At 44.7% G+C, this 27,633-nt stretch overlaps 1 protein-coding gene across 4 annotated transcripts in view; it reads left to right on the plus strand.

The window, feature by feature from the left end:
• Nucleotides 1-2,435: 2,435 nt before the first annotated feature.
• Nucleotides 2,436-27,633, plus strand: part of LOC135211194 (WD repeat-containing protein 44-like) — a gene marked incomplete at its 3' end in the record, with an annotated part of 69,520 nt that continues 44,322 nt past the window's right edge. Inside the window, 3 exon segments of one of the 4 annotated variants that reach the window (XM_064244414.1) lie at nucleotides 2,436-2,886; nucleotides 8,205-8,286; nucleotides 15,204-15,311. In XM_064244414.1, coding sequence (XP_064100484.1) covers nucleotides 15,264-15,311 — 48 coding nt within the window. 4 annotated transcript variants of the gene reach the window in all.

A 27,633-nucleotide genomic window follows, 5' to 3' on the forward strand; every position in this document is an offset into this window, starting at 1 on the left:
GCTGCATCAGCCCTGTGTCGACCAGCATCCTGTGGCCGGAGATCACGTTGCAGATGTAGAAGCCTACTTAGTGTGATTTTGATATGGTGATGGCCATTGATGTTGATGCCGGTGGCCACCCTCCCCAGTTTTTGACAAGGAGCAGAAGGGGGCTTCGCACCTCTTGGTATTCCTCCCAAACTTTCAGTGGAAGAAACACCAGGGTGGGTTGTCCTTCCGCTGCTGTGAGGAGGCCTTCCTCCGGTGAATGGCATTCACCTCTGTGTCTGCAGGATCCTCTGTCACAAGGCTGTTGGTCGACAGCATGGTGGCGAACTTCGCAGCCCTGGCGGCTTCATGTAGCTTCTGGGCCCTGTCCACTAACTCATCCATGTGCAGGGCATCTGCCTCCGGAATCTGCCCCCTCACCTCCGGAGACAGTTGGCGGAGGACAATTTTTCACGACAGGCTGATTTCCTTTCTATGCCCGTCATCGCCGACCTCCAGCAGTAGTAGGAGGCCTGTCAGCTTATCCAAGGCGTTCTTCGGCTCTGTATTGCCCAGTGGTTGGATGATGAGGTCAAGAATGCGGGTGGCCCTGACGGGGACAAAGAAGGAGTACGTTTTTATGAGCTTCTGTTTAAGCTTGCCGTAGGTTATCTGGCCGACCTGTGTGTCCAACCACAGGGTGATGCGGTCAAAGGCCTCCTCTGGTAGAGTTGGCACTACGATATCTACCTTGGTCCCCTCATCTGTGACCCCCGTGATCCTGAACTGGGCCTCTGCCCGATAGAACCACGAGGCCGTGTTCTGCTGGGAGAAGGGCGGCAGCTTGACGGACTGGGTGGCAGACATCCACGAAGGTGTGGCGGAGTTCAGGAGGGTCCAAGTTCCTTGCAAGGAGCTGAACTGTGGAGTCCTCCATTGTAGCCTCACTAACACCAAAATGCGAAAGCGCTGTATTTAGTCCATTAAATGGTGTTGGGTACGGTCGACGTGTGTCGTTAATGTCGGGCCAAATCGTCCGAGAGACGCCAAAACACACCTGGGGAGGATGTGCCGTAGTTAATGGTGTTGGTGTCGACCACGGATAGGAGCTTTCAGAGACCTAGGCTGTGGCGCCGTATGATTCCGTTAAAGATTGTCTGAAGGCGAGCAGCCAAAACCGGTGAGTCACCATCCTATCTGGGAGGTCACCACTTGTGAGGTCTAGACAAAGAGGCAGGTAACATAGTACTAAACTTTATTATGTTCTAGATTTAGCTGGCCTCATGCCAGCACGGACTCTTGCTCCTAGAGTAGCCCGTAAAATTTTATTACAGGTAAACGGGGTTTATAAAGACGGATATGTGGTAGTATCGAACCCCAGCCGATTTGTGTTTTTATACAGACATACATACTTGAATATTTATGGTGTACAAGATTCTATAGAAAAAGCGTTGTCCTTACAACACTACACCTGCTCTACCTTCCCTTCTATAAACCTTAATAGCCATCCTAAATACAATTTATATAATGAATAAATAGATAAGACTTTATGGCATTCTTTTTGCTCACCAGTTTTTAAAGAATATTTTTTTTATTCAAGAAAACTGATAAACCGTAGGTGCGCTACCATGGAATGTATGATAATATTGCCTGCTCACCGGAAAAAATAGCATACTGTAATGTACGCCGTGTTAAGACCTCTGAATGCTTTTTGGTGTGGTATATATGCATTTTCCTTTCGTTTTCTTACACAGTACGTATTACCCTTTCACTAAGTGCTACAGCCTCCAACTTTCTCGCCTCAAAACAATCAACTATCGTTAATTCTCAGGTATTTTTTTTAATGCCATATCAGTAACGCGTATGGGTTGCAAACCCCATACATACAGCCATGCGATGACTTTCACTTTACACGGAGCAGCAAGAGTATACAATTACTTCATTTTCCTGGAGCCACAGAGGAGCGACGAAGCATTGTTGCCAATGGCATTTAGAAAAGATCCCATTCAATGAGACATATATCGACCTAAGGAGTCCACAACCCTACAACAAATATAGGCACTTCTGTTCCTTAGGTTTAATTATGCTTTTTTGTTACTACAAACAACGGTTCTTCTTAAATCACCAGTGTCCGTGTTGTGCGGCTTACTATTATTGCATTCACTAATCTGTTTTCATTGAATATATATATATATATATATATATTATATCTATATATATATATATAATATTATATATATATATATATATATATATATATATGATATATATATATATTTATATATATATATATATATACACTCAGATTCCGTGTGTGTGTATGTGTGTGTGTTTCGAGTTCTGTTGACATGCAATGGAAGTCTATCTTTTAATGACTCTTAGAAGATTACCAAGGAAATAGTATACATTAATAAACGCAATTCTAAGCGTTGTACGGCGTTAAGAACAGTGGTGATAATATCCAGTAGCATATAAACAGGATAGTCGCAATGTGCACCATTCACACGGTTACCAACGCCTGCAACAAATGACGACACACGTGTTAAATGGTTTAAAGACACCTGCCGGCAAATACATAGTATATCGGCACCAGCTACGTCATGAATGAAATGAAAAGAGGCGCTGAATGACGTCAGAAGACGACGACCAATCACGAAGGGAATTTCAACGTAAACAATGATGGCTGATCTGAGCCATCAGCTGACGTAGTAGTAGGACGAAGGGTGGGCTTGGTTGTCAGGCATATCACCAGCACCAATGGTGTCCATTAACTGATAATTAACCCTTAACGACCCAGTTATGTCATCGGAAAGCGAAGTCGATGAATTCTATGATGCCTGTGATACTACACCGCATCGACTGACGGGCAGGTGAGAAGGATAAAGCTGTCAGGGGCCACGGCTGACTTAAACCAGCGAGGTACCTTAGTAGTAGTAGCTCCCGATGGTATACAGTAGCCTACCTACTAACTACCCGAAGCTTGTTACTATTAATTTGCGAAGCCTGCTGTCCATTCCGAACGAGCTACCTCGTTGTTTACTTGAGCATGGGCTGGCTAACCCTTCTCTTAAGATTTACGGAGCATAGGACGTCGTCAAGGGTAATCCCGTGTCCAAACTTCTGTCTGCTATAGGCTAGGTAGTAGGCAATCTTAAGGTACTTCATATCACAATCAAGTAGCCTTTGCTAACCCATAACTCAGGCATAGGGTTACGTTTATGGACAGATTTGATCGTGTTTATAACCTTGGTCCTTACCTAATAGTAACATAGCCTAGCCTAAAGGTAAATGACCGAGTGGCGACATACCTAGTAAGTAGTGACCACCGATCTTAGAATGCTGCCACCTTTCCGTTAAAGTACATGAATTTGCTGCCATGAGCATCAGTCAAAGAGTTGTGGCCCATCCAGGCAGCACTCTGAGACCTAGGCTATACACTCGTCTCAAAGGAAGCGGTTTCGCTAATTCTAGGCAATAACTCCGCACAGACTACAAGGAATGGTCTTGCGAATGCAATAGCCACTGGGGATTGGGGCATCAAATGCATTTCACCTTGGTTAGTACTGGCCCCTGAGGGGTTAATTACAGTCTACCCCCCAAAACTAACGTTAAATTCTTAATAAGCAACTGAAATACTACCTATAGGAAACTGTAATTTCCAAAGAAACACCAGATGTGGACTTATTACCTAGATCTACCGTGTTTTCTTCTAAATTACGAAATAATGACATAATTCAAGAGCTTTTTCGGGAAGTGGCTGCATTCCGAGAGAGGTGGCTGCTGTGTTGCCACTCAGTCATTTACCCTATGTCGAATGGCCAGTTTTATCCAGGTAGTAAGGTTATTACATGTGAAGGGTATGGTAGAGGGCATGACAACAATTTAATACTCAGAGTCAAATTTAATGTCTCCTCCACATCTTTCACAACTTGATACCCCGCCCATCATAAGTTCAAATTGAAGACTACTAGTGCGGGCTTGTTTGCACCAGTTGCTGACTGGAATATTTACTGCCTTTGGGTGACTTTTGTATTGATATTTGTCTTATTTATGTTAAGGATGCCCATTTGCCATCTTTTGCTCATGTTTTTGCATTCATCCCCAAAGAGCTGGTACTGAACATGGCCTCCCAGAGGGGTGAGGTGGTAGTATTCAGTTGTACCCATTCCAGTCCTCATTTGCCTATTCTACTTTCCAGCTTTTCCCAATCCAATGCCAGTCCTCCTAAATCTAGTTTTACCACAATTTGAACATCTGTCCCCTCAGTATGCCTCAGTCACCCAGTGTCATAATCCTAATTTTTCACTGTTGTTCAGATGATTCATATGACAATAATAGCTTTGAGAACTGCAGATTCCAAGGCCAATTTGTGATTTCTTTTGCTAAGCCTATTTTCATACAAATTGCCTGTGTGCTTATTTACCCAGTTCTTTTTTAAAGAATTGCTTTTATCTTTGGAATTTATATCAGCAAATCAGAATTCAGAAATTCAAATTAGAATTTTATATGATATGTATATGTATGATTAAATGGACTGGCAGTCTTTGCACTAATTTTAGTGGAATTATTTTGCTAATTATTTATCTGATATATCAACCCAAATCAATCCAGTTCTGAAAATGAGATTTTCCTTTGTTTTAATATGTTCTTGGAACGTGTATGAGGTTCATTCTATAAGTAAATAGTTAGTTTTGGAGGCACTGGATCCTTATATTATACAATTTGTGAGACCACAGTGGAGAAGCAGGGTTTTTGGGTGGGGGAAACCACAAAAGTGAAATACAAGAACGAATTTAAGCTAACCTAACCTGGGGGGCTCAAGTCTTCCCTCGTGGACCTATAAAACTTGACCTAACTGAGAGGCTGCACCTGTACCTAGCAGAAGGATCCAACCCCCCTGACCAATGCCTAATCTGACTTAGCGCACTGTAAATTAAAGTAGTAGGGTTATGGCCTAACCTACTTAGGGCATCAATGTCTTACCTAGACCAGGAGGTTTTTCCAACGTAGACCCCGCACCAAACATAACCATAGGCGCTATAATTTATTATAGATTTGCAATCTAACCTAAAGCCTAGGGTGCCAGGCCCTCATTTGGCCCACCATTAACATAACATAGGTTAATAGGTCCACATTTACTTAGTGAATACTGTCACATTAAAAACCTTCAATAAACTTTATCTTAATCACAATCAGAACTTGCCAGAGTATTATGAGCAAGCTAGAATACATTCTTTTATTTCACACACTGTATTTTTCCCCCACCCAAAAACCCCAGTCGTCCTATGTGATTGTCATAATTGCTGGATATGAGAGGTGGGGCAGTATACTATCTCCAAAACTAGGCCTAGCCTGCTAATTTAGTATCAAAATTGTCAGAAACATTTAAAACACCTAATACACAGTAAAATCATACTTTCAACTCCATAGTACAAGTATGGGTTGCAGTACAATTTATAAAACTACCAAATGTTTAATAAGCCTTCATGTACTCTGAATTAAAACAGTTACTGAAGTAGGCTACTTTAGCCATGTTAGAATACATATATCCTTCTAGATCTGTTTTTCTCATTTGCATTTTTCTTTGCCCAATAAACCCCTTTCCTTTTGTGGTCCCTTATATTGTAAGAGATGTAAAGGGTTCTAGTACATACTTTTAAACAAGCACTCATTTGTTGCCAAAATGAATATCAGAAATGTTGAAGCAACAAAAAAATAAAATTCTAGAAATAAATGTTACACGTCTGCACCAAACGAAGAGTGACTACAAGCTGAAGGCAGTTTTTTTGAAACGGTACTGGGATTCCCAAATCCCACCCATTCGGCAAAACTTAAACCAATCCACTTTCAGAATTGTTTATATATCCACATTTCAAGTTGAAAATAACTCTACATTACAAATGTACTGGCCATCCTTACCCACAGCACTGGGACAAACTAAATATGACCATGTTAACATAAGCAATGTTGGGGTTAGTGCTGTCAGTGCACTGTAGGCATTACAAAGTTACTTTGCAACATCCTTTCGGCCCCTAGCAACATCTCCTCTTTCATTTCTTTTGCTGTAGTAGTGTACCTACTTTCTATTCTAGGAGTCATAGTACAGCTGCAAGGTTTTTTTCCTGTTACACTTTTCAAACCTTTGTACTTTCAATTTCTGTTTAAGCACTGAATGACCTCATAGGCCCCTGCGCTTGACTTGGCTTAAATTCTCTTCTCTTATATTCCATGTTGACATAAACGAAGAACATAGAAAAATTCCAAGTATAGATAACATTCTTCAATAAATATCTTGGTAACAATTAATTTGCTATAGATTTTAGTATAAGTTTTATATCAAGGAGAGTTAAGAGCATTATTAAAACTCCAATAACAAATTGTGGTATTAAAGTAAAACAGTACCTACTGTTTATTTTACTATGCCTTAGTCAGTTGCTGTTTCATGATTTTTCTCAACTGTAAGATTGGAGACCATCATAGGCTGATGTCATATGCTTAGATGTAGACTCAGTTTGAGGGTCAAGGTTGGGTCACAGCTAACATTTTGTGCTGCCACATCTTCATGTTTGTTGTAGGCCTAGTTTCAAAGAGAAAAATAAAATTTAAGGATATTTCAGGGTTTTGCATTGATATTTTTATTTTTCATTTGCTGCCAAGCAAAGTTTATTATTTTATTTTGGATTTCTTTGTTATTTTTACTTGAGTCAAAACAACACATCATATCACTTTTCAATAATTTTTTTAAAGAAATTTAATATTGTTCATACGTGGAACAAACCCTCTGTCTTAACAATAGGATAATCTTCTAGCACCAGCTGGAAACCAGTTAAAACAAAGATTGTAAAGCGTGGAATCTGTGGCATCTGGCAACTCATGCATTTTTCTTTGACAGCCTTGGAGAGTACATATCTCGCTTTTGCGCTCTCCTTCCCAAACCAGTTTTTTTGTTAGCCCTCAATTTATTTGTGCTTTGCTTTCACTGTGTGTGTGTGCCTGCTTGTCTTCTATCATGGATTCCACCAAGAGTTCTAGGCCCTGTCAGCGCATGTGTCTGGGTATTCCAGAATTTCTATGTTAGAGTTGTTTGGTGTCTTCCATTATTGACCCCCTTACCACTTGCTGTAGGTGCTGTTCCAATTTTTGTACTATCACTAATATTTGGTCTATTTGCTTGACTCTTTATTTAGAACAATGAATGCAGTCTGAAATTACACAAATGAGAGGTGTTGAAATAACTGCTAATTTAAGTATGCATTACAGATATGAAATAACTCGATACTGTTACTGAATAGATGATAAATGTAGTCACTTAATATATAAAAGTTTCTATATTAATATCAGTTACTTACAATGATATGCTTTAAACAATTTCTAGGTTACAAATGAAAGTTTCTTAATAAGGGAGCGAATTCCACAACATAGTTATCAATACGTATAAACAATAAAGGGAAGTAACCATTCAAGTAACATAGCCCATAGTCATATATCTCCCCCAAGTATTTTGTAATGCAATGGAGCAAAGGCTGTTTTGCAGAGGCATAAAACACTATAATGTAGTGTAGTGATATTGACCAGAGTTCAACTCGAGTAAAGCACTACATGAAAGAAAATGAAACTTAAGATTGAATTAAAACAGCAAGGCATTCTCTGCATGAGGACATTAGTTCTTCATATAGTCAGCATGCCACATGGGCTTTTTGGTCAGCTGAGTTGATTTTTGGGGTGGTTCAGTCTGCTCCATCTGCTCTGGACTCGTATGATTATGGAGTTGATCCATGTGTGGAAAGATGTTGGGTACTGTGGGTGTATATGGTATCTCTATCGGCATGTCGGTAGTTAGAAGAGGCAAATCCATACAAGGAGGACTTGTGACATCACAACTATGTGGAGTTGTTTTGGGGGTTGATGGTGTGGTTGATTTATGTTCTGTGTTCTGAGGTGTTTCTGAGGGTGTTGGCTTAGTTGATTGCCCTTAGGTGTAATCAATTAGGAAAAATGCAAATTATTTGAAAGTTTGCATTTTTTTCCTCAGGACTTTGATTTGTAATCTTACAATCTAACTCTGAATATTTAGAGATGCCACACTTAAATTTTCCCATGTTTCAATACCTTACAAATTAGTGCTTTAGAGTGTCTGTCACATTGGACTTTGCATGAAAGCTTTTCTCTTTGAAGTTATTGTTGTATTTGCATTCATACATTCAACTTATTAAATTTTTAAAAATTCTTTTTTCTAGGGGAGACATAGGTTCGGTAACAACCACCCCACAGAAGGAACAATACAAAATAGACACTTTTCCAACTTCAGATGTGGCCGTGGTAAGTTAAGTAATATATGTATTACGTTTAAACATTATGTGAGTAAAGCTAATTATTGAAATTGGTGTTTTGCAGGAAGTTTTGTTATTATTACGTATTTGTTTCTGTCATTGTCAAATTAATCATATGTAAGGTGGTGTAACCCAGTGACTTTCATTCCACTTTTTCTCAAATGTGGTACATTTTCTTAAGAATTTTACTGTTTGTGCTTAAATAGAGTTTTGTTCATGAAACTTACCTGTCAGATATATATATAGCTGTATTTTCTGACGTCCGACAGAATTTCAAAACTCGCGGCACACGTAGTGGGCGGCCAGGTGGTAGTACCCATTCCCGCCGCTGGGAGGCGGATATCAGGAACCATTCCCATTTTCTATTCATATTTTTTCTGTCGCCGGTGTTGGAAACAACTGTTTGCAGTACCTCCGTCTAGGATTTTTGATTTATCTCGCTTTTTAAATTATCTGGTATTGACTTTTGGTATCAAACTTCTGGATTTTGGTTGGATTGGCACGCGTAATTTTTAATAGTGGATTGGTTTTTGTTTTTTATTTTGGATTGGCTTTTCTGTGTACATGATGTCGGGATCAAGTACAGGGAGTTTCAGAGTGTGTGTGAGGAGTGAATGTAAGGTGAGGCTTCTTAAACCTTCAGTTGATCCTCACACAGTTTGTATGGAATGCAGGGGGCATGTTTGCTTGGTTGATGATCGGTGCAATGAATGCAAGGATTTGTCAGATGATAAATGGAAGATGTATGAGACCTATCGACGTAAATTGGAGCGCGATAGAGTAAGGAGGTCTTCCTCCAAGAGCAGTTTTACAAAAGGTAAGGAATGTAACATTTCTCCTCCTCTAACACCGGTAGATTTTGTTCAACCTAATCCTGTTTTGTTGCCTTCGGGCCCTATTGCTGTGTCTGGAGAAGGTAACGCCCTTTCTCTGATTCTTGAGTCTATTTCGCGCTCTTGAATCGAAAGTGTTGGCCTTAGAAACTGGCCCTGTGAAAGTTTGTGATAGTGCCCCTAGTGTTGTGGAGGGGGCGTCAGATCGGCCCCATAATGCCTCTAGGCCTAGACCTCTATCGGACTCCCAGGACCCAGGGAGTGGGTATGTCGAAAGCCGCAAGAGGGTTACGGGGGCTCCCTCCCCACCGATCTGGCGTCCCTTCGGCAGGCCTTGTTGCTAAGTCCCAGGCTGCCAAGGAGCGCGCACGAGCGCGCGTCCTGAAGGATTGCTTTTCGTCCTCCGAAGCGTCCTCCCCGCGCAAGGGGTGGAGCGCTCGGAGAGACTCGCGTCTGTTGAAAAGGACTTTTCGTTTTGAGGACGCTTCACGTCCTATGTCACCACTTTCGTCAGAGGGACGCGTATGCTTTTTATTTCCTCCTCAGAAGAGAGGTAGAGTCTCAACCGACGAGGACGTTGGGTTGCGCGCACAGGCGTGTTCACCTGAGATGCAGGTAGCTGTACCTGCTAGAAGGAAGGAGGCGTCCCCTCGCCCCTCGCCCCTCGCCTTCTTGCAGGGTCAGTCCTGCCCCTTCTTCTGCTCCTTCGTCACCTACGAAGGATATCCTTGTGTCCCTTCAGGACCAGATTACGTCTCTCATGGCTCAAAGACTCGCCCAGCAGCAGTCGAGCCTAAGCGGAGAAAGGACGTTAGGCTGCCCGTCAAGAGGACGAAGCAGTCTCATTCTCTCTCGTCTCGTTCGTCTCTCTCTCCGCCTCCGGATCGTCACCGTTCTCGTTCTCCGAGTAGATCTTTCGCACACGCTTTGGAGGACGCTCGTCGTTCGAAGTAGGACGCTTTGCGCTCTCGGCAGGCGCTTTTGAGGACGCTCGGCAGGACGCTCCGCCGTTCGAAGCAGGACGTTTTGCGCTCTCGGCAGGACGCTTTTGAGGACGCTCGGCAGGACGCTCGCCGTTCGAAGTAGGACGCTTTTCGGACGAGGCAGGACGCTTTTGAGGACGCTCAGCAGGACGCTTGCTTGGCTTAGCAGGACGCTTTTGGCGCCTCTCGTCAGGAAGCTCGCGCTTCCTCTCGTAGGGACGTGTCTGGTAAGACAGTTCCCGTTGCTTCAAAGGACGCGCCACGTTCGCAGGATGTCCGTCCTTCAAAGGATCGTCGTAAGGGCGATTCCGTACCTGAAGCGGTGACTTCCAATCAACGGAAGTCTCTGTTCAGGCCTAAGCATGCTGGACGTACGCCCTCTCCGGATGGACGTTCTCCAGTCCTCTTAGGGAGGAAGGGGAACTTAGTAGTCCAGGGAGTTCAGTCGAAGAAGAACCTCCTGTAGCTTCGGCTGTCTCGGACTATAAGGTTCTTGTGCGGCTGTTACGTTCATCCTTCGGGGAGATAAGTTTCAGCCGGCAGCCCCTAGGTCTCCTCCCTCTCAACTTTCGTCTTCTAAGTCTGTCAAGACCCCTGAGTTCGTCGAAATGAAGACGTCGCTTTCGACCAAGAGGGCTTTCAAGAAGCTACAAGATTTTATGTCTCGAAGGAAGGACCAGGGCAAGACCACTTTCGCCCTTCCTCCCTCTAGACTCTCCGGGAAAGGAGGAATTTGGTATGAAACCAAGGAGGACGTGTGGTAAAGGTTCCTTCGTCCGCTCTTGGGGACTTCTCCAGTTTAGTGGACGCTCAGAGGAGGTCCCTCTTATCTTCTGCAAAGGTGTCCTGTACTCCTGTGGAGACGGACCACCACTTGAAGGGACTGCTGCGCACTTTGAGTGTCTTTAATTTCTTAGACTGGTGCTGGGAGTTTTGGACCTTCAGTCTAGAAGCCCTGATTCTCTCAGTCTGGGGGAGCTGTCCAGCGGTTGTGTCGTGTATGGACAAGGCCGTCAGGGATGGTTCGGAAGAGCTGGTTTCTCATTTTGGAACGGCTTTCCTAAAGAAAAGAGCTCTTTTATGTAATTTTACGCGAAGTCGTTGTTTCTCCCGCTCAGAAGCGGAATTGCTCTTTGTGCCTCTTTCGGACCATCTCTTCCCCCAGGCTATGGTAAAGGATCTTGCAACGAGTTTGCAGGAGAAGGCGACCCAGGACCTCTTGGCACAGTCTTCAAGACGCCCAGCAGTTCCTTCCACATCTTCATTCGGTAAACCCCCGAAGAAAGTCAAACCCTTTCGCGGGGCACCCCCCTCGAGAGCAGCTCCTCGAGGGAGAGGTTTTTCGAGAGGAAGAGCTTCATTTAAACCGAAATCCACCAAATGAAGATCTTGTCCTTCAGACGCCAGTCGGGGCCAGGCTGAAGTTCTTTGCGGAGGCATGGAGGCAGAGAGGGGCGGATCCTTGGACTCTCAAGATCGTAGAGCAGGGGTACAAGATCCCTTTTTACATCCTCCTCCTTTAACATCAATTCCCAGAGACCTCTCTCCATCTTATCAGGGAGAGAAGAAAAGTATCCTTTTCGATCTTTTAGACCAGATGGTCGAAAAAAAGAGGCGGTGGAGCAAGTCTTGGACCTGGGTTCACCGGGCTTCTACAACAGGATTTTCCTGGTACCGAAGCAGTCGTCGGGTTGGCGCCCAGTCCTGGATGTGAGCAGGCTCAATCTTTTTGTGGAGAAGAACAAGTTCAAAATGGAGACGCCTCAGTCGGTGCTAGGAGCCTTGAGACCTGGCGACTGGATGGTGTCTCTGAACCTGCAGGACGCGTACTTTCACGTCCCCGTCCACCCTCTTTCAAGGAAGTACCTGAGATTCGTCTTAGACAACAGGGTTTGGTAATTCGGAGCCCTTTGTTTTGGTCTCAGCATGGCCCCGATGGTTTTTACAATGATAATGAGGAATGTTAGCGAAGTGGCTCCATTCTTCAGGGATCAGGATATCCCTTCTACCTCGACGATTGGCTGATCAGAGCGTCGTCGAGACGAAATGTCTGAAGGACCTTCAGTTGACGTTAGTCCCTAGCAAAATCTCTGGGTCTTTTGGTCAACTCCGAAAAGTCGCATCTGACCCCGACACAGTCCATCATGTATCTGGGGATTCAGATGGATTCAGTGGCTTTTCGGGCGTTTCCATCCCAGGAACGTCAGCGGCTGGGTTTAGAGAAAGTCGCAGCCTTCCTAGGGAGAGAAGTTTGTTCGGCGAGGGAGTGGATGAGTCTGCTGGGCACCATTTCCTCGCTGGAAAAGTTTGTCTCGCTGGGAAGACTGCACCTCAGGCCTCTTCAATTTTTCCTTGCTGAAGAATGGAAGTCGAAGGAGGACCTGAATGCGATCCTAAGGATCTCAAACAAAGTAAAAGACCACTTAAGATGGTGGCTCGACCCTCAGAAGTTGCGAGAGGGCTTCTCCCTAAATCTTCTGAGCCCCGACCTATGTGTTGTTCTCAGACGCTTCCATTTCGGTTGGGAGGCAACACTAGGGGGGGAGGAAGTGTCAGGCTCCTGGGAAGGGGAACAGGTAGCCTGGCACATCAATGTAAAGGAACTGGCAGCGATATTCCTGTCGCTGCAGTTCTTCGAAGACAAACTGTCAGGCAAGGTCGTTCAAGTCAACTCAGACAGTACAACAGCCCTTGCATATCTAAAGAATCAGGGAGGAACTCACTCCAGATCCCTTTTTCTCCTTGCGAGGGAAGTTCTGCTATGGGCAGACGCAAGGCACATCAAGATCCTGACGAGATTCGTGGCAGGGGTTCAGAATGTCAGGGTGGACCTTCTCAGTCGTCGAAATCAGATTCTGCCAACAGAATGGACCTTGCACCAGGAAGTCTGTCAACAATTTATGGAGATTGTGGGGACGTCCTCTAGTCGACCTGTTCGCTACGTCGAGGACGAAGAGGCTTCCTCTGTATTGCTCCCCGGTTCAGGATCCAGGGGCAATTGCGGTGGACGCGTTGCTCTGGAACTGGACAGACCTAGATCTTTACGCCTTTCCCCCATTCAAGATCTTGGGGAGGTCATGAGGAAGTTCGCAGCTTCAGAAGGGACAAGGTTGACTCTGATTGCCCCGCTGTGGCCAGCAAGAGAGTGGTTCACAGAGGTCATGACTTTCCTTGTGGACTTCCCAAGAACGTTGCCCTGGAGGAGAGATCATCTCAGACAGCCTCACTTCAAAAGGTATCACCAAAACCTCTCCGCTCTGGCTCTGACTACGTTCAGACTATCGAAAAGTTGGCCAGAGCGAGAGGCTTTTCAAAGGCAGCTGCGAGAGCAATCGCTAATGCTCGAAGAGCCTCTTCAAGAGCTGTCTACCAGTCTAAGTGGGCCTCCTTCAGGGCATGGTGCAAAAAGGAAGGAATTTCCTCTTCCACGACCTCTGTGAACCAGATAGCAGATTTCTTGCTCTATTTAAGAAATGTGCAGAATTGGCAGTTTCCTACAATTAAAGGTTATAGGAGTATGTTGTCTGCCGTTTTTCGCCACAGAGGACTGGACCTCTCCGACAATAAGGATCTACACAATCTCTTAAGGTCGTTCGAAACCTCCAAGATTCCACAGGCAAGACCACCCTCATGGAATCTCGATGTGGTTTTGAAACATCTAATGCTAAGTCCCTTTGAGCCTCTCCACGAAGCTTCTCTAAGGGACTTGACGAGGAAAGCGCTTTTCCTAGCTTCTCTGGCGACGGCGAAGAGAGTTAGTGAAATCCAAGCGTTCAGTAGCCTAGTGGGCTTCAAGGGGGACAACGCTGTCTGCTCGTTGGAGCCCGTCTTTCTTGGCAAAAAACGAGAACCCGTCTAATCCTTTGGCCGAGGAGCTTTGAAATCAAAGGTATGTCGGGTCTCGTGGGTCAAGAACCAGAGAGAGCCCGTGCCCCGTCAGGGGCTCTCAAGTTCTATGTTAATAGAACTAAAGAGATAAGAGGTCCCTCAGGTAATCTCTGGTGCTCGGTGAAGAACCAGATTTGCCGTTTTGTGTTCGAAGAATTGCTGTGGCTTTCTTCTTGAGGGACGTCATTAAAGAGGCTCATTCATCTTGCCAGAAGACTGATTTGAGCCTCTTTAAAGTGAAAAGCTCACGAAGTCAGAGCCGTAGCTACTTCTCTTGCCTTCCCAAAGGAATATGTCTATCAAGATATCCTTGATAGCACATTTTGGAGGAGCAATTCCGTATTCGCCTCCACAATTACCTCCGGGATGTGAGAACGATTTACGAGAACTGTAGTTCTTTGGGGCCTTACATTTCGGCAGACACAGTTTTGGGGGCTGAAGGTAGCTCTCTCCCTATCCCTTAGCTTAGTTTAGGTTAGTTTTTTATTGTGTTTTTTGGTTGATGGTGAGATCTTATGTGGAAATCTCCCATTCTTTAGTTTAACTGTCAGGGGTTTTTTGGTTAGTTGGTCAGGTGGTGGTCGGTTGCTGTGTTACTACCATATGTTTGGCTAGATGGTCTTGTCACATTGAGGTCACGTCCCCGTTGACAGAGCATCCAGAGTGCACCAGCACTACAGGTCTACACCTGGCTGGCAACTCTGATAAAAGCGAGAAGAGGCTTAAGTGACAGTAATCACAGAGTCTACATTGCTAACAGGTAAGGAACCAAGAAGTAAATCTTTTACTTAATTTAAGTTTCCTAAAATCCTATTCTGTCTCTACCCACCATCCGAAGGTGGGATTCAGTATATATATATATCTGACAGTAAGTTTCATGAACAAAATGTTATTGTTATAATACAATTAAGTTTTGTTTCTACTTAACCTTGGCAATATTATATATAATTAGAGTGCCCACCCTCTTCCCCTCAGGAGACAAGGGTCATGAATAAAATATGAATAGAAATGGGAATGGTTCCTGATATCCCGCCCTCCCAAGCGGCAGGGAAGGGAATGGGTACTACCACCTGGCCGCCCACTCCGTGTGCCGCGAGTTTTGAAATTCTGTCGGACGTCAGAAAATACAGCTATATATATATCTGCCAGGTAAGTATGAACAAACTTAATTGTATTATAACAATAACATATTTTCTTAACAGGAAGGGGATCTACAGTTTCATTCAGAAAAGGGTGTAGGCAATGAGAATGAATCATCACATATGTCTTCACACACCCAACCCTTTTTACATCCTCTAAAAGCATTTCAGGTAGGTGCAGGTGTAAGCAAATTTTGGACTTTGTGTGAAAGCTGATTTACATCCAACATTTTTGTTACAAAGTTGCATTAGAGTAGGTACAGTAAACCCCCCCCCCCGTATTCACAGGGGGATACATCCCAGACTCCCCCCACAAATCGTTAAAATCCGTGAATAGTTAGAACCCCTCTAAAAACTCTTGTAACTGCCTATTTTGATAGCTCAAACACAAGAAAACCCTCTAAAAATGCTCATAACTTAATATTATAATAGTTCTGTCACAAATAGTGCATTGTTCATATACGGAACAAACTTTCGGTCTTAACATTAGGATAATACTAGCCCCAAGCTGGAAACCAGTGGAATTAAAATTAAACTTGTGAGATCCAGGGACTATTGGCATCTATACCAGGTAACGGGGCATGTAGTACCCAGAATGCTCTTGGCGTCCCGTGACCAGCCAGTTACTTTCCTACCGCCTTTAAGATAGGACATGATTACTTTCTATCTACTATATTAAAGCCGGTTTTGTTTGCCTGATTTTATTAATTTTTCACTTTTTAATTGTTCTTTCTCTGGGTGTTCTCAGTGTGGGTGGGATCTGATAGGTGTGTGTATGTTGTGAGATGGAGAATTTTGCTTCACCAACGGGAATTTCTTCAGGTTCTCGGAAGAGACAAAGGAAATGCCCTGGAGTGAGTGGGTTTCCTTGCTCAAGATTTTTAACTTCGGTGTCTACAGATCCTCATCCAACGTGTAGTAGGTGCAGAGAAAACGTATGTACTATTACTAATCCTTGTTCAGTATGTCGTGGTTGGTCGGTGGAACAGTGGAGGAAGTTTTATGAGAAAGGCCAGTACAAGAGAAAGGAGACGACGCCATCTTTGGATGACCAAGCGTCATCGGCTTCTTTTATACCAGACTGCGCCATATGTTTCGTCGCCTGCTTTTGATTTTCATACAATCAACTTACTTGTCAGATATATACATAGCTAAGACTCCGTCGTCCCCGACAGAAATTCAAATTTCGCGGCACACGCTGCAGGTAGGTCAGGTGATCTACCGTCCTGCCCTGGGTGGCAGGATTAGGAACCATTCCTGTTTTCTATTCATATTTTCTCTGTCGCTTGGAATGTAAACAACGTTTGGCGGGTTTCCTCCTGACTTGAATTTTTGGATTTCATTCGCCATCCCGATCTTCTGGGCTATCTTTTTGCAGGGAAGTACTGGATCTTTGGTTCGGCATACGCATATTAATTTGTCTTAATAACTTTGGCTTCGAAAATTTCGAAGAATTGTTTAAGTGTAACTACCGAAATTTTCGGTAGACACTCACATAGTTTGCAAGAAGGGAAATTTTAATATTTATTAATAAATAACGTGTAGTAAATGTTAGAATTGATTGAGCTAACTTCCTTCTTGAGGAAGTCAGGAATAGAATTAGTTACGCTTCCTTTAGAAGTTTTTATAGCTCTCGTACTAACGAGCAGTTAAGAGCATTACACTTAATAGTAGTGTTGGTCTCCTCATCTACCTTCTTACTTCACAGAATCTTCAAATTCATATTGCAATTTGAAGACAAAGGAATTTAGCTCAAAATACGAGCTATTGAAAGGTAATAAGTGATTTTAGTATTCACAGTGCAGTGGAGGGTGCGTTCTGATCGGCTCTGTTTCGCTCCCAGGCCTAGACCTCTTCCAAGCTCACATACCCAGAGGAGAAGGAAAGTCGAAAGCCTTACGGAGGTTATGGAGAATCCCCACCGATCAGGCGTCCCCTCGGCAGAATCTGTAGAACGTCCCAGACTGCCAAGTTCGCCATTGGAAAGGCGTCCTAAATAGTAGAGGGTGCGTCCGATCGGCTCTGTCTCGCTCTCAGGCCTAGACCTCTTCCAAGCTCACAAGCCCAAAGGAGAAGGAAAGTCGAAAGCCTTACGGAGGTTATGGAGAATCCCCACCGATCGGGCGTTTCCCTCGGCAGGATCTGTAGAACGTCCCAGACTGCCAGGGATAGCCATTGGAAAGGCATCCTTTAAAAAGTGCATCTCTTCTTCTGTTTCTTCATCTTGCATCCAAAAAGACAAAGAATGTACATGTTTGGAGTTCGGACGATCTGGCGCGTTCTCTGAAAACTAAGAGAACACTGAGCGAGAGGCTGAGAGCCAGCCAGCAAGCTAGCGCGAGCCACGTTCCAAACAGCCAGCAGCGAGCCCGCGTTCCAACAGGACTAGGCGCGGAGCCGCGTTCCCGTTCCAAACAGACTAGTCGGCGAGCCCGCGTTCCAATACAGACTAGCCGCGAAAGTCCTGCGTTCCAAAACAGACTAGCGCGAGCCTCGTTCATACAGATAAACGCGAGCCGCGTTCCAAAACATTTATCTTGGCGCAAGGCGCCTTCAAAGAGAAAACAGACGGCTAGACTGAGGAGCCTTATAGTAGAGTGGCAATCAGAAGGATGCTTACATTGAACGTTTACTGGCAAGAGGCTCGTAAAAGAAGACTAGAGGCGCTCGGAACTATCAGGGCGCGCGGGACCTTCCACGCAAGCGGAACGTTCCAAGAGCGAGTCTCCTTTCTAGCGTGCGGAACATTCCAGGCGCGCGGAACTATCCAGACGCCAGGCGCCAGAATATTCCAAAATCTTCATTTGAGAGAGAGGTCAGTCGCGAGGCTCCTCTTTGAGTTTTTTAACTTGAGCAACTTTCCCCTGGCAAATGTGCAAGATGTCGCACAGGCGGCCGTTGCTTTTGTCAGAAGGATTCTGATACTAAGAGAAGCCCCTTTTCATTATTCAGAAGACTCCTGTGTTAGTCGATGTTTGGGTATGATGGCGGATAGGAAATATCTACTTCCTTCCGTAAACCCTAGTGATGAACAGGAATTCTGTCTCTTCCGCGATTTATGAGGAAATCACGAAGATTTAAAGAGTTCCTGGATTAACTTCTTTCCTTAAGGATATGTATATACTCTTTCTATCGTTCTATTAACGAAAAGAACGAAGATAGTAGAAGGTAGTAGAGTATCCGCTGTATGAGAATACGATACGGTCAAATCATAAACACACACCATAGTTACTTCTTTGCTGTGCAACTCAATTACCAGTATCCTTCTACGACTTTCCTAGGAAGGACTACGCTTAAAGGGATTGTTAAGACAACACCTACTTAGCTTCTAGATTTATCGAAGTCTTGTTTCGCTTAAATATGCTTTAATAAGAACTTCCTGAAGTTCGATAATAATTTTATAAGATTCCTTTATTAAATGGAGTAGCTGGCAACTCTGGAAGAGTAAGGCCAGACGGTTAACGGAGACTGCTTTCGCTGAGAGCCTGAGACCAACGCAGTACCATGTAGGTGTCAGTCATGAGCGGTCGGGTTCATCTCTCTCTCCTGCGGGATGGAATAACTATCCGTATCTCTCCCCTACAATCGCGGTCTTAGCTTCGGATTGAGGGGATAGTTAAGCTAACATAAATAAAATATTGTATGCCTTTTGCTAAGAAGCTTTCAATAAGAGAGATAGTACAACCTTTCAATGCTGTTTACCGTAGGTAACATTATTAAAGGATTCTATCGCAGCAGAACATTATATTATATAATGCTCTCAGGCTTACAAAAGCATGGCTTATTAGAGTACCTGCTCAGAAGAAGATGGATTAGTCGGATGGGAAACATTCTCTTTGTGGCAGAACTTGTTTCCCTGAATGGACTATACTACGTATATAAAGTTTTTTCCTACTAAGAACGGAATTAACATGTGAAAGGATGTTGGGTACCATAAAGGCACAGGTGTTCTGGCACATAACCTAAAAAGAATTAGAAGGAAGCGCCAGCCTGGTGCAAGTTGTGCCAGCCTGGCACATAGCGCTAGAAGCGCCAACCTGGCGCAGTGAGCCAAGAGCACCATCCAAGATTTTCTCGTTTTAGCGAGTTATTAACCTAAGAGTCCAGTAGCCTCTCGGACACCAGGCTCGGTAACGGCAAGATTCGTTCCTGATTTCGTTACCCATTTAATCACTTAGGCCAATTCCACGACACTCTCATATCGCAAAGAGCATCGAGAATCTCTTCTTTCGCTCCTGTTCGCGTTAACAAAGAGAACCTTCTCGATCGATGATAATAACTGTTAACATGTCTAACATTTATTGGAAAGAGTTGTGAGAACCTGCGGAAAGTCTTCTTCATAGATCTCTTAGCAAGGTAGAAGACGAACAGTCTTCCTATAGACTGCTTCCTTTTCCTCGAACCAAGAGAGGTAGCAATATACGCCATCTGTATTTTTTTTAGAAAGGGGAATATACTTTAGTCTTTTTTCCCCTAAATATAAATTCTTTGCAGAATTTAAGATAAAGGGCGTCAAAGAAAGAGAGGATAATACTTTATGCCTCATTTTGGCCTTAGAGAGGTTGGATTCACAGAGGTCACGTTCTTCTCACAACATGTTTTTGTACATGAAAACTTACCCAGCAGATATATACTTAGCTATAGACTCGGTCGTCCCGACAGAATTTCAAAACTCGCGGCACACGCGACAGGTAGGTCAGGTGATCCCCCATTCCCGCCGCTGGGTGGCGGGATCCGGAACCATTCCCGTTTTCTAAGACATAATTTCTCTGTCGGTTGAACGGACAACACCTATGTTCGTTCCTCATCTTGGATTTCAACTCGTTTTGCCGAGAATTTGGATGGTTTTTTTTTTTGGTGACGTATCTGTTTTTTCTCTGGCTTGGCATGCGCTTTTTGTGGACTTTTTCGACTTTGGTATTGACTACTCTTTCACGATGTCTGACGCTAAGGCTTCACCTATGTTTAGAGTTTGTAGTAGGGAAGGTTGTAAAGTTAGGCTACCAAAATCGTCGGTAGACCCTCATAATGTTTGCTCTAAATGTAGAGAGAATGAATGTTGTTTTAATAACACCTGTAATAACACCTGTATTGAGTGCGAGAACCTAACAGAGCTTGAATGGAAGGAGTTATCTTCTTATGTTAGGAAACTTGAGAGAGATCGAGTAAGGAAAGCTTCAGCTAGATCATCTAGTAGATCTTGTTCTCTAGAACAGGAAGTTCATAACTCCTATTACTAACGATTTTCCCTTAGCCACAGCTGCTTCTCCCCGTACTGAATCCAAAGATTCTTCCTCTGAAAGGGAAAATGTGAAAGCTTCAATCAAGAAACTCCAAGCTCAGTTACGAGCGTTAAATGAAGGTAAGAGTGGTGATAGTGATTTATGCAGTCCCCCCAGTGCAGTGGAGGGGGCGTCTGACCGGTTCCTCATTGCTCCTAGGCCTAGACCTCTTCCAAACTCCCAGGACCAGGGGAGGAGGAATGTCGAAAGCCGCAGGGAGGATGCAGAACATCCCCAATGGTCAGGCGTCCCTTCGGCAGATCCTGTTGTAAAGTCCCAGGCTGCTTTGGATAGCCGCAGAAAAGGCATCCTAAGGGAGTGTTTTTCGGCCTCGGACTCTTCCTCTCCTAAAAGAGGAAGGAGTTCGGCCTCTCAATCGCGCCCTTTGAAGAGAACCTGGAAGGCGCCAAAAGGAGACGCGGCTGATTCCAGCCCAGAGCATTTTCCCGAGTATTGGCCCTCGGATCCTAAGAAGGCGAGACAGGAGGAGCCTTCTCTTCAAGATCCAACGAAGAAGTTCCTGATTAACCTGCAGGAGCAGTTAGCCTCTTTAGTAGGCTCTTTCGCTAAGGATTCAACAAGGAGGAAAGATGTTTTGCTCCCTGTTAAGAGTTCCTCTAAGCGCCCCTCTACGTATAGGAGAGAGCCCCCACACTCTCCAAGGCGATTATCGCCTTCGTCGAGAGACTCTTTGGATAGAAGTTTTTCTCCTGACAGGCGATTCCTTTCGCCCTGTAGGCGCTTCTCCAAGAGATAAGCTCCCTCCTTTGGACAAGGTTTTGAATCCTGGCAGACAGGAAATACGTAGCCTCTCCCCTTCTAGACGCCGTGAATCGAGCAGAAGTCTCGATCGGTTTAGGTTCAAGGAGCCTGAAGAGAACCTAAACCAATTCAAGTATCAGGATCCTTTGGGACTACAGGACCAGGATTGGAATCAGGAGACAGTCAGGCGCGAAGAGGCAGTGAGACGCATGAAAGGGCGTCAAGAGCCTCTCAAGCACCAGCATTCAAGGCGGCAGGAGTCAGGACGCCAGGTGTCTGTTTAGGCGTCAGGAGTCAGGGGCCCAGGAGCCTGCTAGGTGTCAGGAGTCAGGGCGGGCAGGGCAGCCTTTCAAGCGCCCCTGAATCAGGGCGCCAGGAGCCTATCAAGCGCCGCGAGTCTTGTGAACCTCAAGTGACTAGGCAACAAGAGTCTAGTAGGCGCAAGAATGTTTCTGGCCGCCAGGAGCCTCATACTTCGTATAGAAGTTTTTCTATCATTCAGCGCTCCCCTTCTCGGGAAAGGAGTACTTCTCCCGCGAAGAGCCCGATCACTTCCAAACGGTCTCCTTCAGTTGATCCTTTGGAAGAAGTGTCGGATGAGGACAAACCCGTAGATGTAGCAGTTTCGGACTACAAGCTCTCTCTTCTACTTCTCAAGGAGTTCGGATAGACTCCCTTCATCCTGCTGATCCTCCTTCACCAGGATCTTTAATGTCCAGTACCCCCCAAAGCTCATAAGTCTTCTTCATTCGTCAAGATGCGCCCTGCTTTATGTATGAAAAAGGCTTTAAAGACCTTTTCAGAATGGTTAGCCTCAAGAAGGGAAGCGGGCAAAAGGGATTTTGACGTAAGGATCTATGGAAGAGCGGGAGGGGGGGGAAGGAGACTGGGCAGGCGTCTGGCTGTCTCGTGATCACGTAGTGACCACGAGGCGGTAAGACCAACATAAGACAACTAAGCCTAGGACAAACCAACTGATCAGAGAGATGCTATCGGGAAGCAACTGAATTGAAGAGCGGTAGAATAGGCTCAATGAGCCAGGGCCTAGGCTAAGCCAGACGCCTAACCTAACTATAACAATACATTAAATAAATAAAAATGAAAGAAAGAAAACAATATAGCAGGAGAAAAAATCCAGGAGTGTACGACTAACCCGAAAGCAAGTCTACCACTCAAAGCTAGTCGGAGGCCGATACTAAGAGCCGGGACTAGGGTCTGGATAGAAGAAGCCTACATAAGGTAAAAGACATGCATGCATGACAAACCTGAGGTAGACAGAACCATAAGAAAAGCGGATAACTAATATAGAGCGTACGTAGAAAAGGGGATGTTCTAGGTATGGGAGACCAAGAACGAACCCACCACGAGGCAGAACCATGCTGCCATGGCTTCCGACCCAGAGATCGTATTATACCTAAAAAACGGCAAATATGTCTCAGGGCGGAAAAAAACCAAACTAACCATAAATACTGAGTACTTAACTTAGCTGCTGCGATAGCTGCACGCTCCATTATAGATAAATCCAACGAAAGGGCACAAAAAAAACACAGAGAGAAAAATATCACGTGTGACTCGTGTGCGCTAACTGAAAAGGATGGCCACCAGAGGTGCAGCAGTCGGCAGCATGGGATGGAGTAGTAGTAGTACGAAGCTGCTCACTCTGTGGGTCGGCTCCCCTCTTGGAGGGTTTTGTAGTGGGAGATTTCTATTGGCATTTGGCTCGTGGTAGTGGTCTCACTCGCCTAGTGTTCATACCGACACCCTCCTGGAGGGGGTTGAGCGAGTCAGTTATACTGACCTTTTTCTTTATTTTATTTATTCTCTGGTATGTGTTAGTACATTTACCCTAGAAATAATAGATTAAAGGATATTTCGCGCAAGCGACACGAGCTGAGCCCAGAAAACAGTTTTTTCCTGCCCTCCTTCCAAGTTAACAGGGAATCCTGGAAGATGGTACGAGACCAAGGAACCCATGGGGTTAGGCCTCCCTTCATGCGCAGACGCGGACTTTACTTCTATAGTAGACTCATCAAGGAGGAAGTCTTTGCTTTCTGCTAAAGCAACATGGGGCATGTGTGAGCTGGACCACCTTCTAAAGGGTCTCTTTAAGACTCTAGAAGTGTTCAATTTCATGGACTGGGTATTGGGAGCATTAGCCAAGAGAGCTCAGGACACCGACTTTGTCTCGATGGAAGAACTTTCAAGTGTCCTGGCTTGCTTGGACAGAGCAGTTATGGACGGCTCCGTAGAAGTTGCCTCGCTTTTCGGAACAGGAGTCTTAAAGAAGAGATCGGTCTTTAGCTCTTTTCTAGCAAGAGCCGTATCACCCTTACAAAGATCCTCTCTTCTTTTCGCCCCTTTGTCCTCTCATCTGTTCCCACAGGAGACGGTTAAGGAGGTTGCAAAATCTCTAACGGAGAAGGCAACTCAGGATCTCCTCACACACTTGGCTAAGAAGTTTAGGCCGGCTGCCTATTGCCTAGAAAAAAGAGAGAGACCCTCTTTTGTACAGCCCTTTCGAGGAGCCTCCTCTTCTAGAACCCCTCTTAGAGGTCGCAGACCAGAACGGAGGAGTAGACCATCTAGAAGGTCCTTCGGGAAGTCTAAATGAACAGAGCGTCCTCCAGACAAAAGTAGGCGCCAGACTACTCCAGTTTGCAAAAGTCTGGGCACAGAAGGGAGCGGATTCTTGGTCCCTCTCGATCCTGAAAAAAGGATACTTGATCCCCTTCAGGGAAAATCCTCCCTTGACGGCAACTCCAAGGGAGTTGACTGCAAGATACTCGGATTCGGTCCGAAGACTAGCTATTTTGCAGGCAGTGGAACAGATGATTTCCAAAGAAGCGGTAGAACTGGTTCAAGATCTCCAGTCTCCAGGATTTACAATCGGTTGTTCCTGGTACGAAAGCATCGGGGGGTGGATGGAGACCGGTGCTGAGACGTCAGTGCCCTGAATTTCTTTGTTATGAAGAAGAAATTCTCGATGGAGACGTCTTCCTCTGTCTGTCTCGCGTCTTCGTCCAGGGGACTGGATGGTGTCCCTGGACCTTCAAGATGCGTATTTCCATGTGCCAATTCATCCGGCATCACGGAAATACCTAAGATTCATGTTCCAAGGGAAAGTATTCCAGTTCCGAGCGATGTGTTTCGGACTTTCGACTGCCCCTCAAGTCTTCACGGACATCATGAAGAATGTAGCTTATTGGCTACATCTGGAAGGGATCAGGATCTCATTATATCTGGACGATTGGCTAATAAGAGCCCAATCGGAGAAACAATGTCTGGAGGACCTTTTCTTTACTCTAAAATTGACAAAGTCCCTGGGACTTTTAGTCAATCTCGAGAAATCCATGCTGACTCCCAGCAAAGCATTGTCTATCTGGGGATTCAGATGGATTCTCGGGATTTTCTAGCGTATCCTCCGCAGGAAAGGAGAGAACGCTGCTTGGAAAAGGTGGTAGTCTTCTTAAGGAAAGAACATTGTTCCGCGAGGGAATGGATGAGCTTACTGGGGACCCTCTCCTCGATGGAACAGTTAGTTTCCTTAGGAAGACTACACCTAAGACCCCTTCAATTTTATCTGAAGGAGAAATGGGATTGGAAGTCCCAAGATCTGGGAAAAACCTTTCCGATCTCGAAGGGAATCAAGGAGAATATCCCTCTGGTGGTTAGATCCACAAAAACTAAGCAAGGGGATCTCCCTTCACTTACAGAACCCTCGCCTAGCGTTATTTGCAGACGCCTCAGATCAGGGTGGGGAGCGACCCTAGGTTTGGAAGAAGTGTCAGGCACTTGGGAAGGAGAACAAGTGTCCCTGGCACATAAACAAGAAAGAACTAACAGCCATTCATCTAGCTCTAGTTCATTTTGAGGAACAGGTCTCAGGTCTGGTGATTCAAATTCACTCGGACAACACAACAGCCCTTGCATATATAAAGAAACAGGACGGGACCCATTCCTTTTCCCTGTACGAATCAGCAAAGGATCTGCTGATTTGGGCTCAGGAAAGGAAGATCTCTCTTCTCACAAGGTTTTGTGCAGGGGAGAGAGAAATGTCCCGGCGGATCTGTTGAGCAGGAAAGACCAAGTCCTACCCACGGAATGGACTCTCAATCCTCAGATTTGCCAACAACTGTGGCATCTGTGGGAAGGCCCAATATAGACCTGTTTGCGACAAACAGGATACAGACTAGAAAACTATTGCTCCCCGATCTCGATCCGAAGCAGTAGCCATAGACAGCTTTCTGCTAGATTGGACAGGCTTAGACACATACGCCTTCCCTCCTTTTAAGATAGTAGGGGAAGTATTGAGGAAGTTCGCTTGCTCAGAGGGAACAAAAATGACCCTCATCGCTCCCTTCTGGCCAGCTCTCGATTGGTTCACAGAGGTGCTGGAGTGGATAGTAGATTTTCCAAGATCGCTTCCACTGAGGAACGATCTCAAACAGCCCCACTTCGACAGATTTCACAAGAAACCTCCCCGCTCTAAGTCTGACCGCCTTCAGACTGTCGAAGGACTCGTCAGAGCAGAGGTTTTTCGCGCGAAGAAGTGGCAAAGGCTATTGCAAGAGCCAGAAGAGTTTCCACCTCTAGGGTGTATCAGTCGAAGTGGGAGTTGTTTAGAAGATGGTGTAAGAATAAGAAAATATCCTCTTCCAGTACCTCTGTAACTGAAATCGCTTATTTTCTTCTCTATTTAAGAAAGGACTGTAACCTGGCAGTATCGACAGTAAAAGGTTACAGGAGTATGCTGGCCTCAGTCTTTCAACATAGAGGACTAGATCTTACTAATAATAAAGATCTCCATGACCCTTATAAGGTCTTTCAAAACCACGAAAGACCAGATAATCAAGAAACCTAGCTGGAACTTGGATGGTGGCCTTAAGTTCCTAATGTCAGAAAAATTTTGTACTGTCTCACACAGCTTCATTTAGAGACTTAAGTAGAAAGTCCTTATTTCTGTTTGCATTAGCAACAGCTAAGAGAATTAGCGAGTGCAAGCCATTGGAAGGTAAAGTTGGTTTTAAGAAGGATTCAGCGGTTTGACCCCTTTAAACCACTTTTCTAGCAAAGAACGAAAATCCCTCAAAACCTTGGCCAAGAAGCTTTGAGATAAAAGGACTCTCTTCACTAACAGGAAGAGAACTAGAGAGGACTTTGTGTCCAGTCAGGGCACTCAGTTCTACCTGAAGAAAAAAGTGTTGCTGGGAGGTACAGAAGAAAGTCTTTGGTGCTCTGTAAAAGATCCGAAAAGATCGATTCAAAGAATGCCCTTATGTTCTTCATAAAGGATGTAATAAAGGAAGTTCACCTTACTTGCAATGAAGAGCACCTCAAGATTCTCAGAGTAAGAGCACATGAAGTGAGAGCCATAGCTACGTCCAATGGCATTTCACAAAACATGGTCTCTTCAGGCACTAATAGAGTCAAACTTTTTGGAGATGTAATTCTGTGTTTGCCTCCAATTACCTAAGAGATGTAAAAATTTCTTACGAAAAGTGCTTTGCTCTGGGAGCGTATGTTTCGGCGAATTCAGTTGCTGGGAGAAGGGGCTGAGGCTAATCCTTCTTAACTTACTTTAGTGTTTAAATTTGTCTTTATTGGTGGTTGTTTTTTATTGGTTGATTGTCAGAGGGAATAGGGGACCCTCTTGCAATTCATAGGTTATAACAGTACTAACATGTCAGGTGATCGGGATTGCTCAGTGCTCCTTGTGTTTACTTATAGAAACCTTAACTCTGTCATGTAAGAGGGCTAGTCCCCATTGATATGACAAAGGTCAAGGCTCCACCATGTAAGTGGGTCAGCCCCCATTGGTACGATCCAGAGTAGGCTCTGTCGCATAAGCGGGCTAGTCCCCATTGACACGATCCAAAGAGTTATTCAGCCATAGGTCCATACCTCGCTGGGACTCTTGAGGCAGGCAGACTCATTGACAGTAGTCATGAAGTCTTCAGCCCAATCAGGTAGGAACCATGGATTATTATATCCAAGAACATATGTTGTTTTTTTTTTTTTCCCTGTTTTTTTAATGTATTTAGATAGTATTCATTCATAGTTTTAGCTGTCTCTTACCCTCCACCAAGGGTGCCATCAGCTAAGTATATATCTGCTGGGTAAGTGTTTTCATGTACAAAAATGATATTGTTAAGATACAATAAAGTTTTGTACATACTTACCTGGCAGATATATACGATTAATGGCCCACCCATCCTCCCCTCAGGAGACAGGTGGAAGAGAAATTGTTAGAAAACGGGAATGGTTCCAGATCCCGCCACCCAGCGGCGGGAATGGGGGATCACCTGACCTACCTGTCGCGTGTGCCGCGAGTTTTGAAATTCTGTCGGGACGACCGAGTCTATAGCTAAGTATATATCTGCCAGGTAAGTATGTACAAAACTTTATTGTATCTTAACAATATCATTTTGGAAGTTTTTTCCAAGAGAGTC

The sequence above is a fragment of the Macrobrachium nipponense genome, chromosome 4, assembly GCF_015104395.2.
Source record: "Macrobrachium nipponense isolate FS-2020 chromosome 4, ASM1510439v2, whole genome shotgun sequence".
NCBI classification, from domain to species: domain Eukaryota; kingdom Metazoa; phylum Arthropoda; class Malacostraca; order Decapoda; family Palaemonidae; genus Macrobrachium; species Macrobrachium nipponense.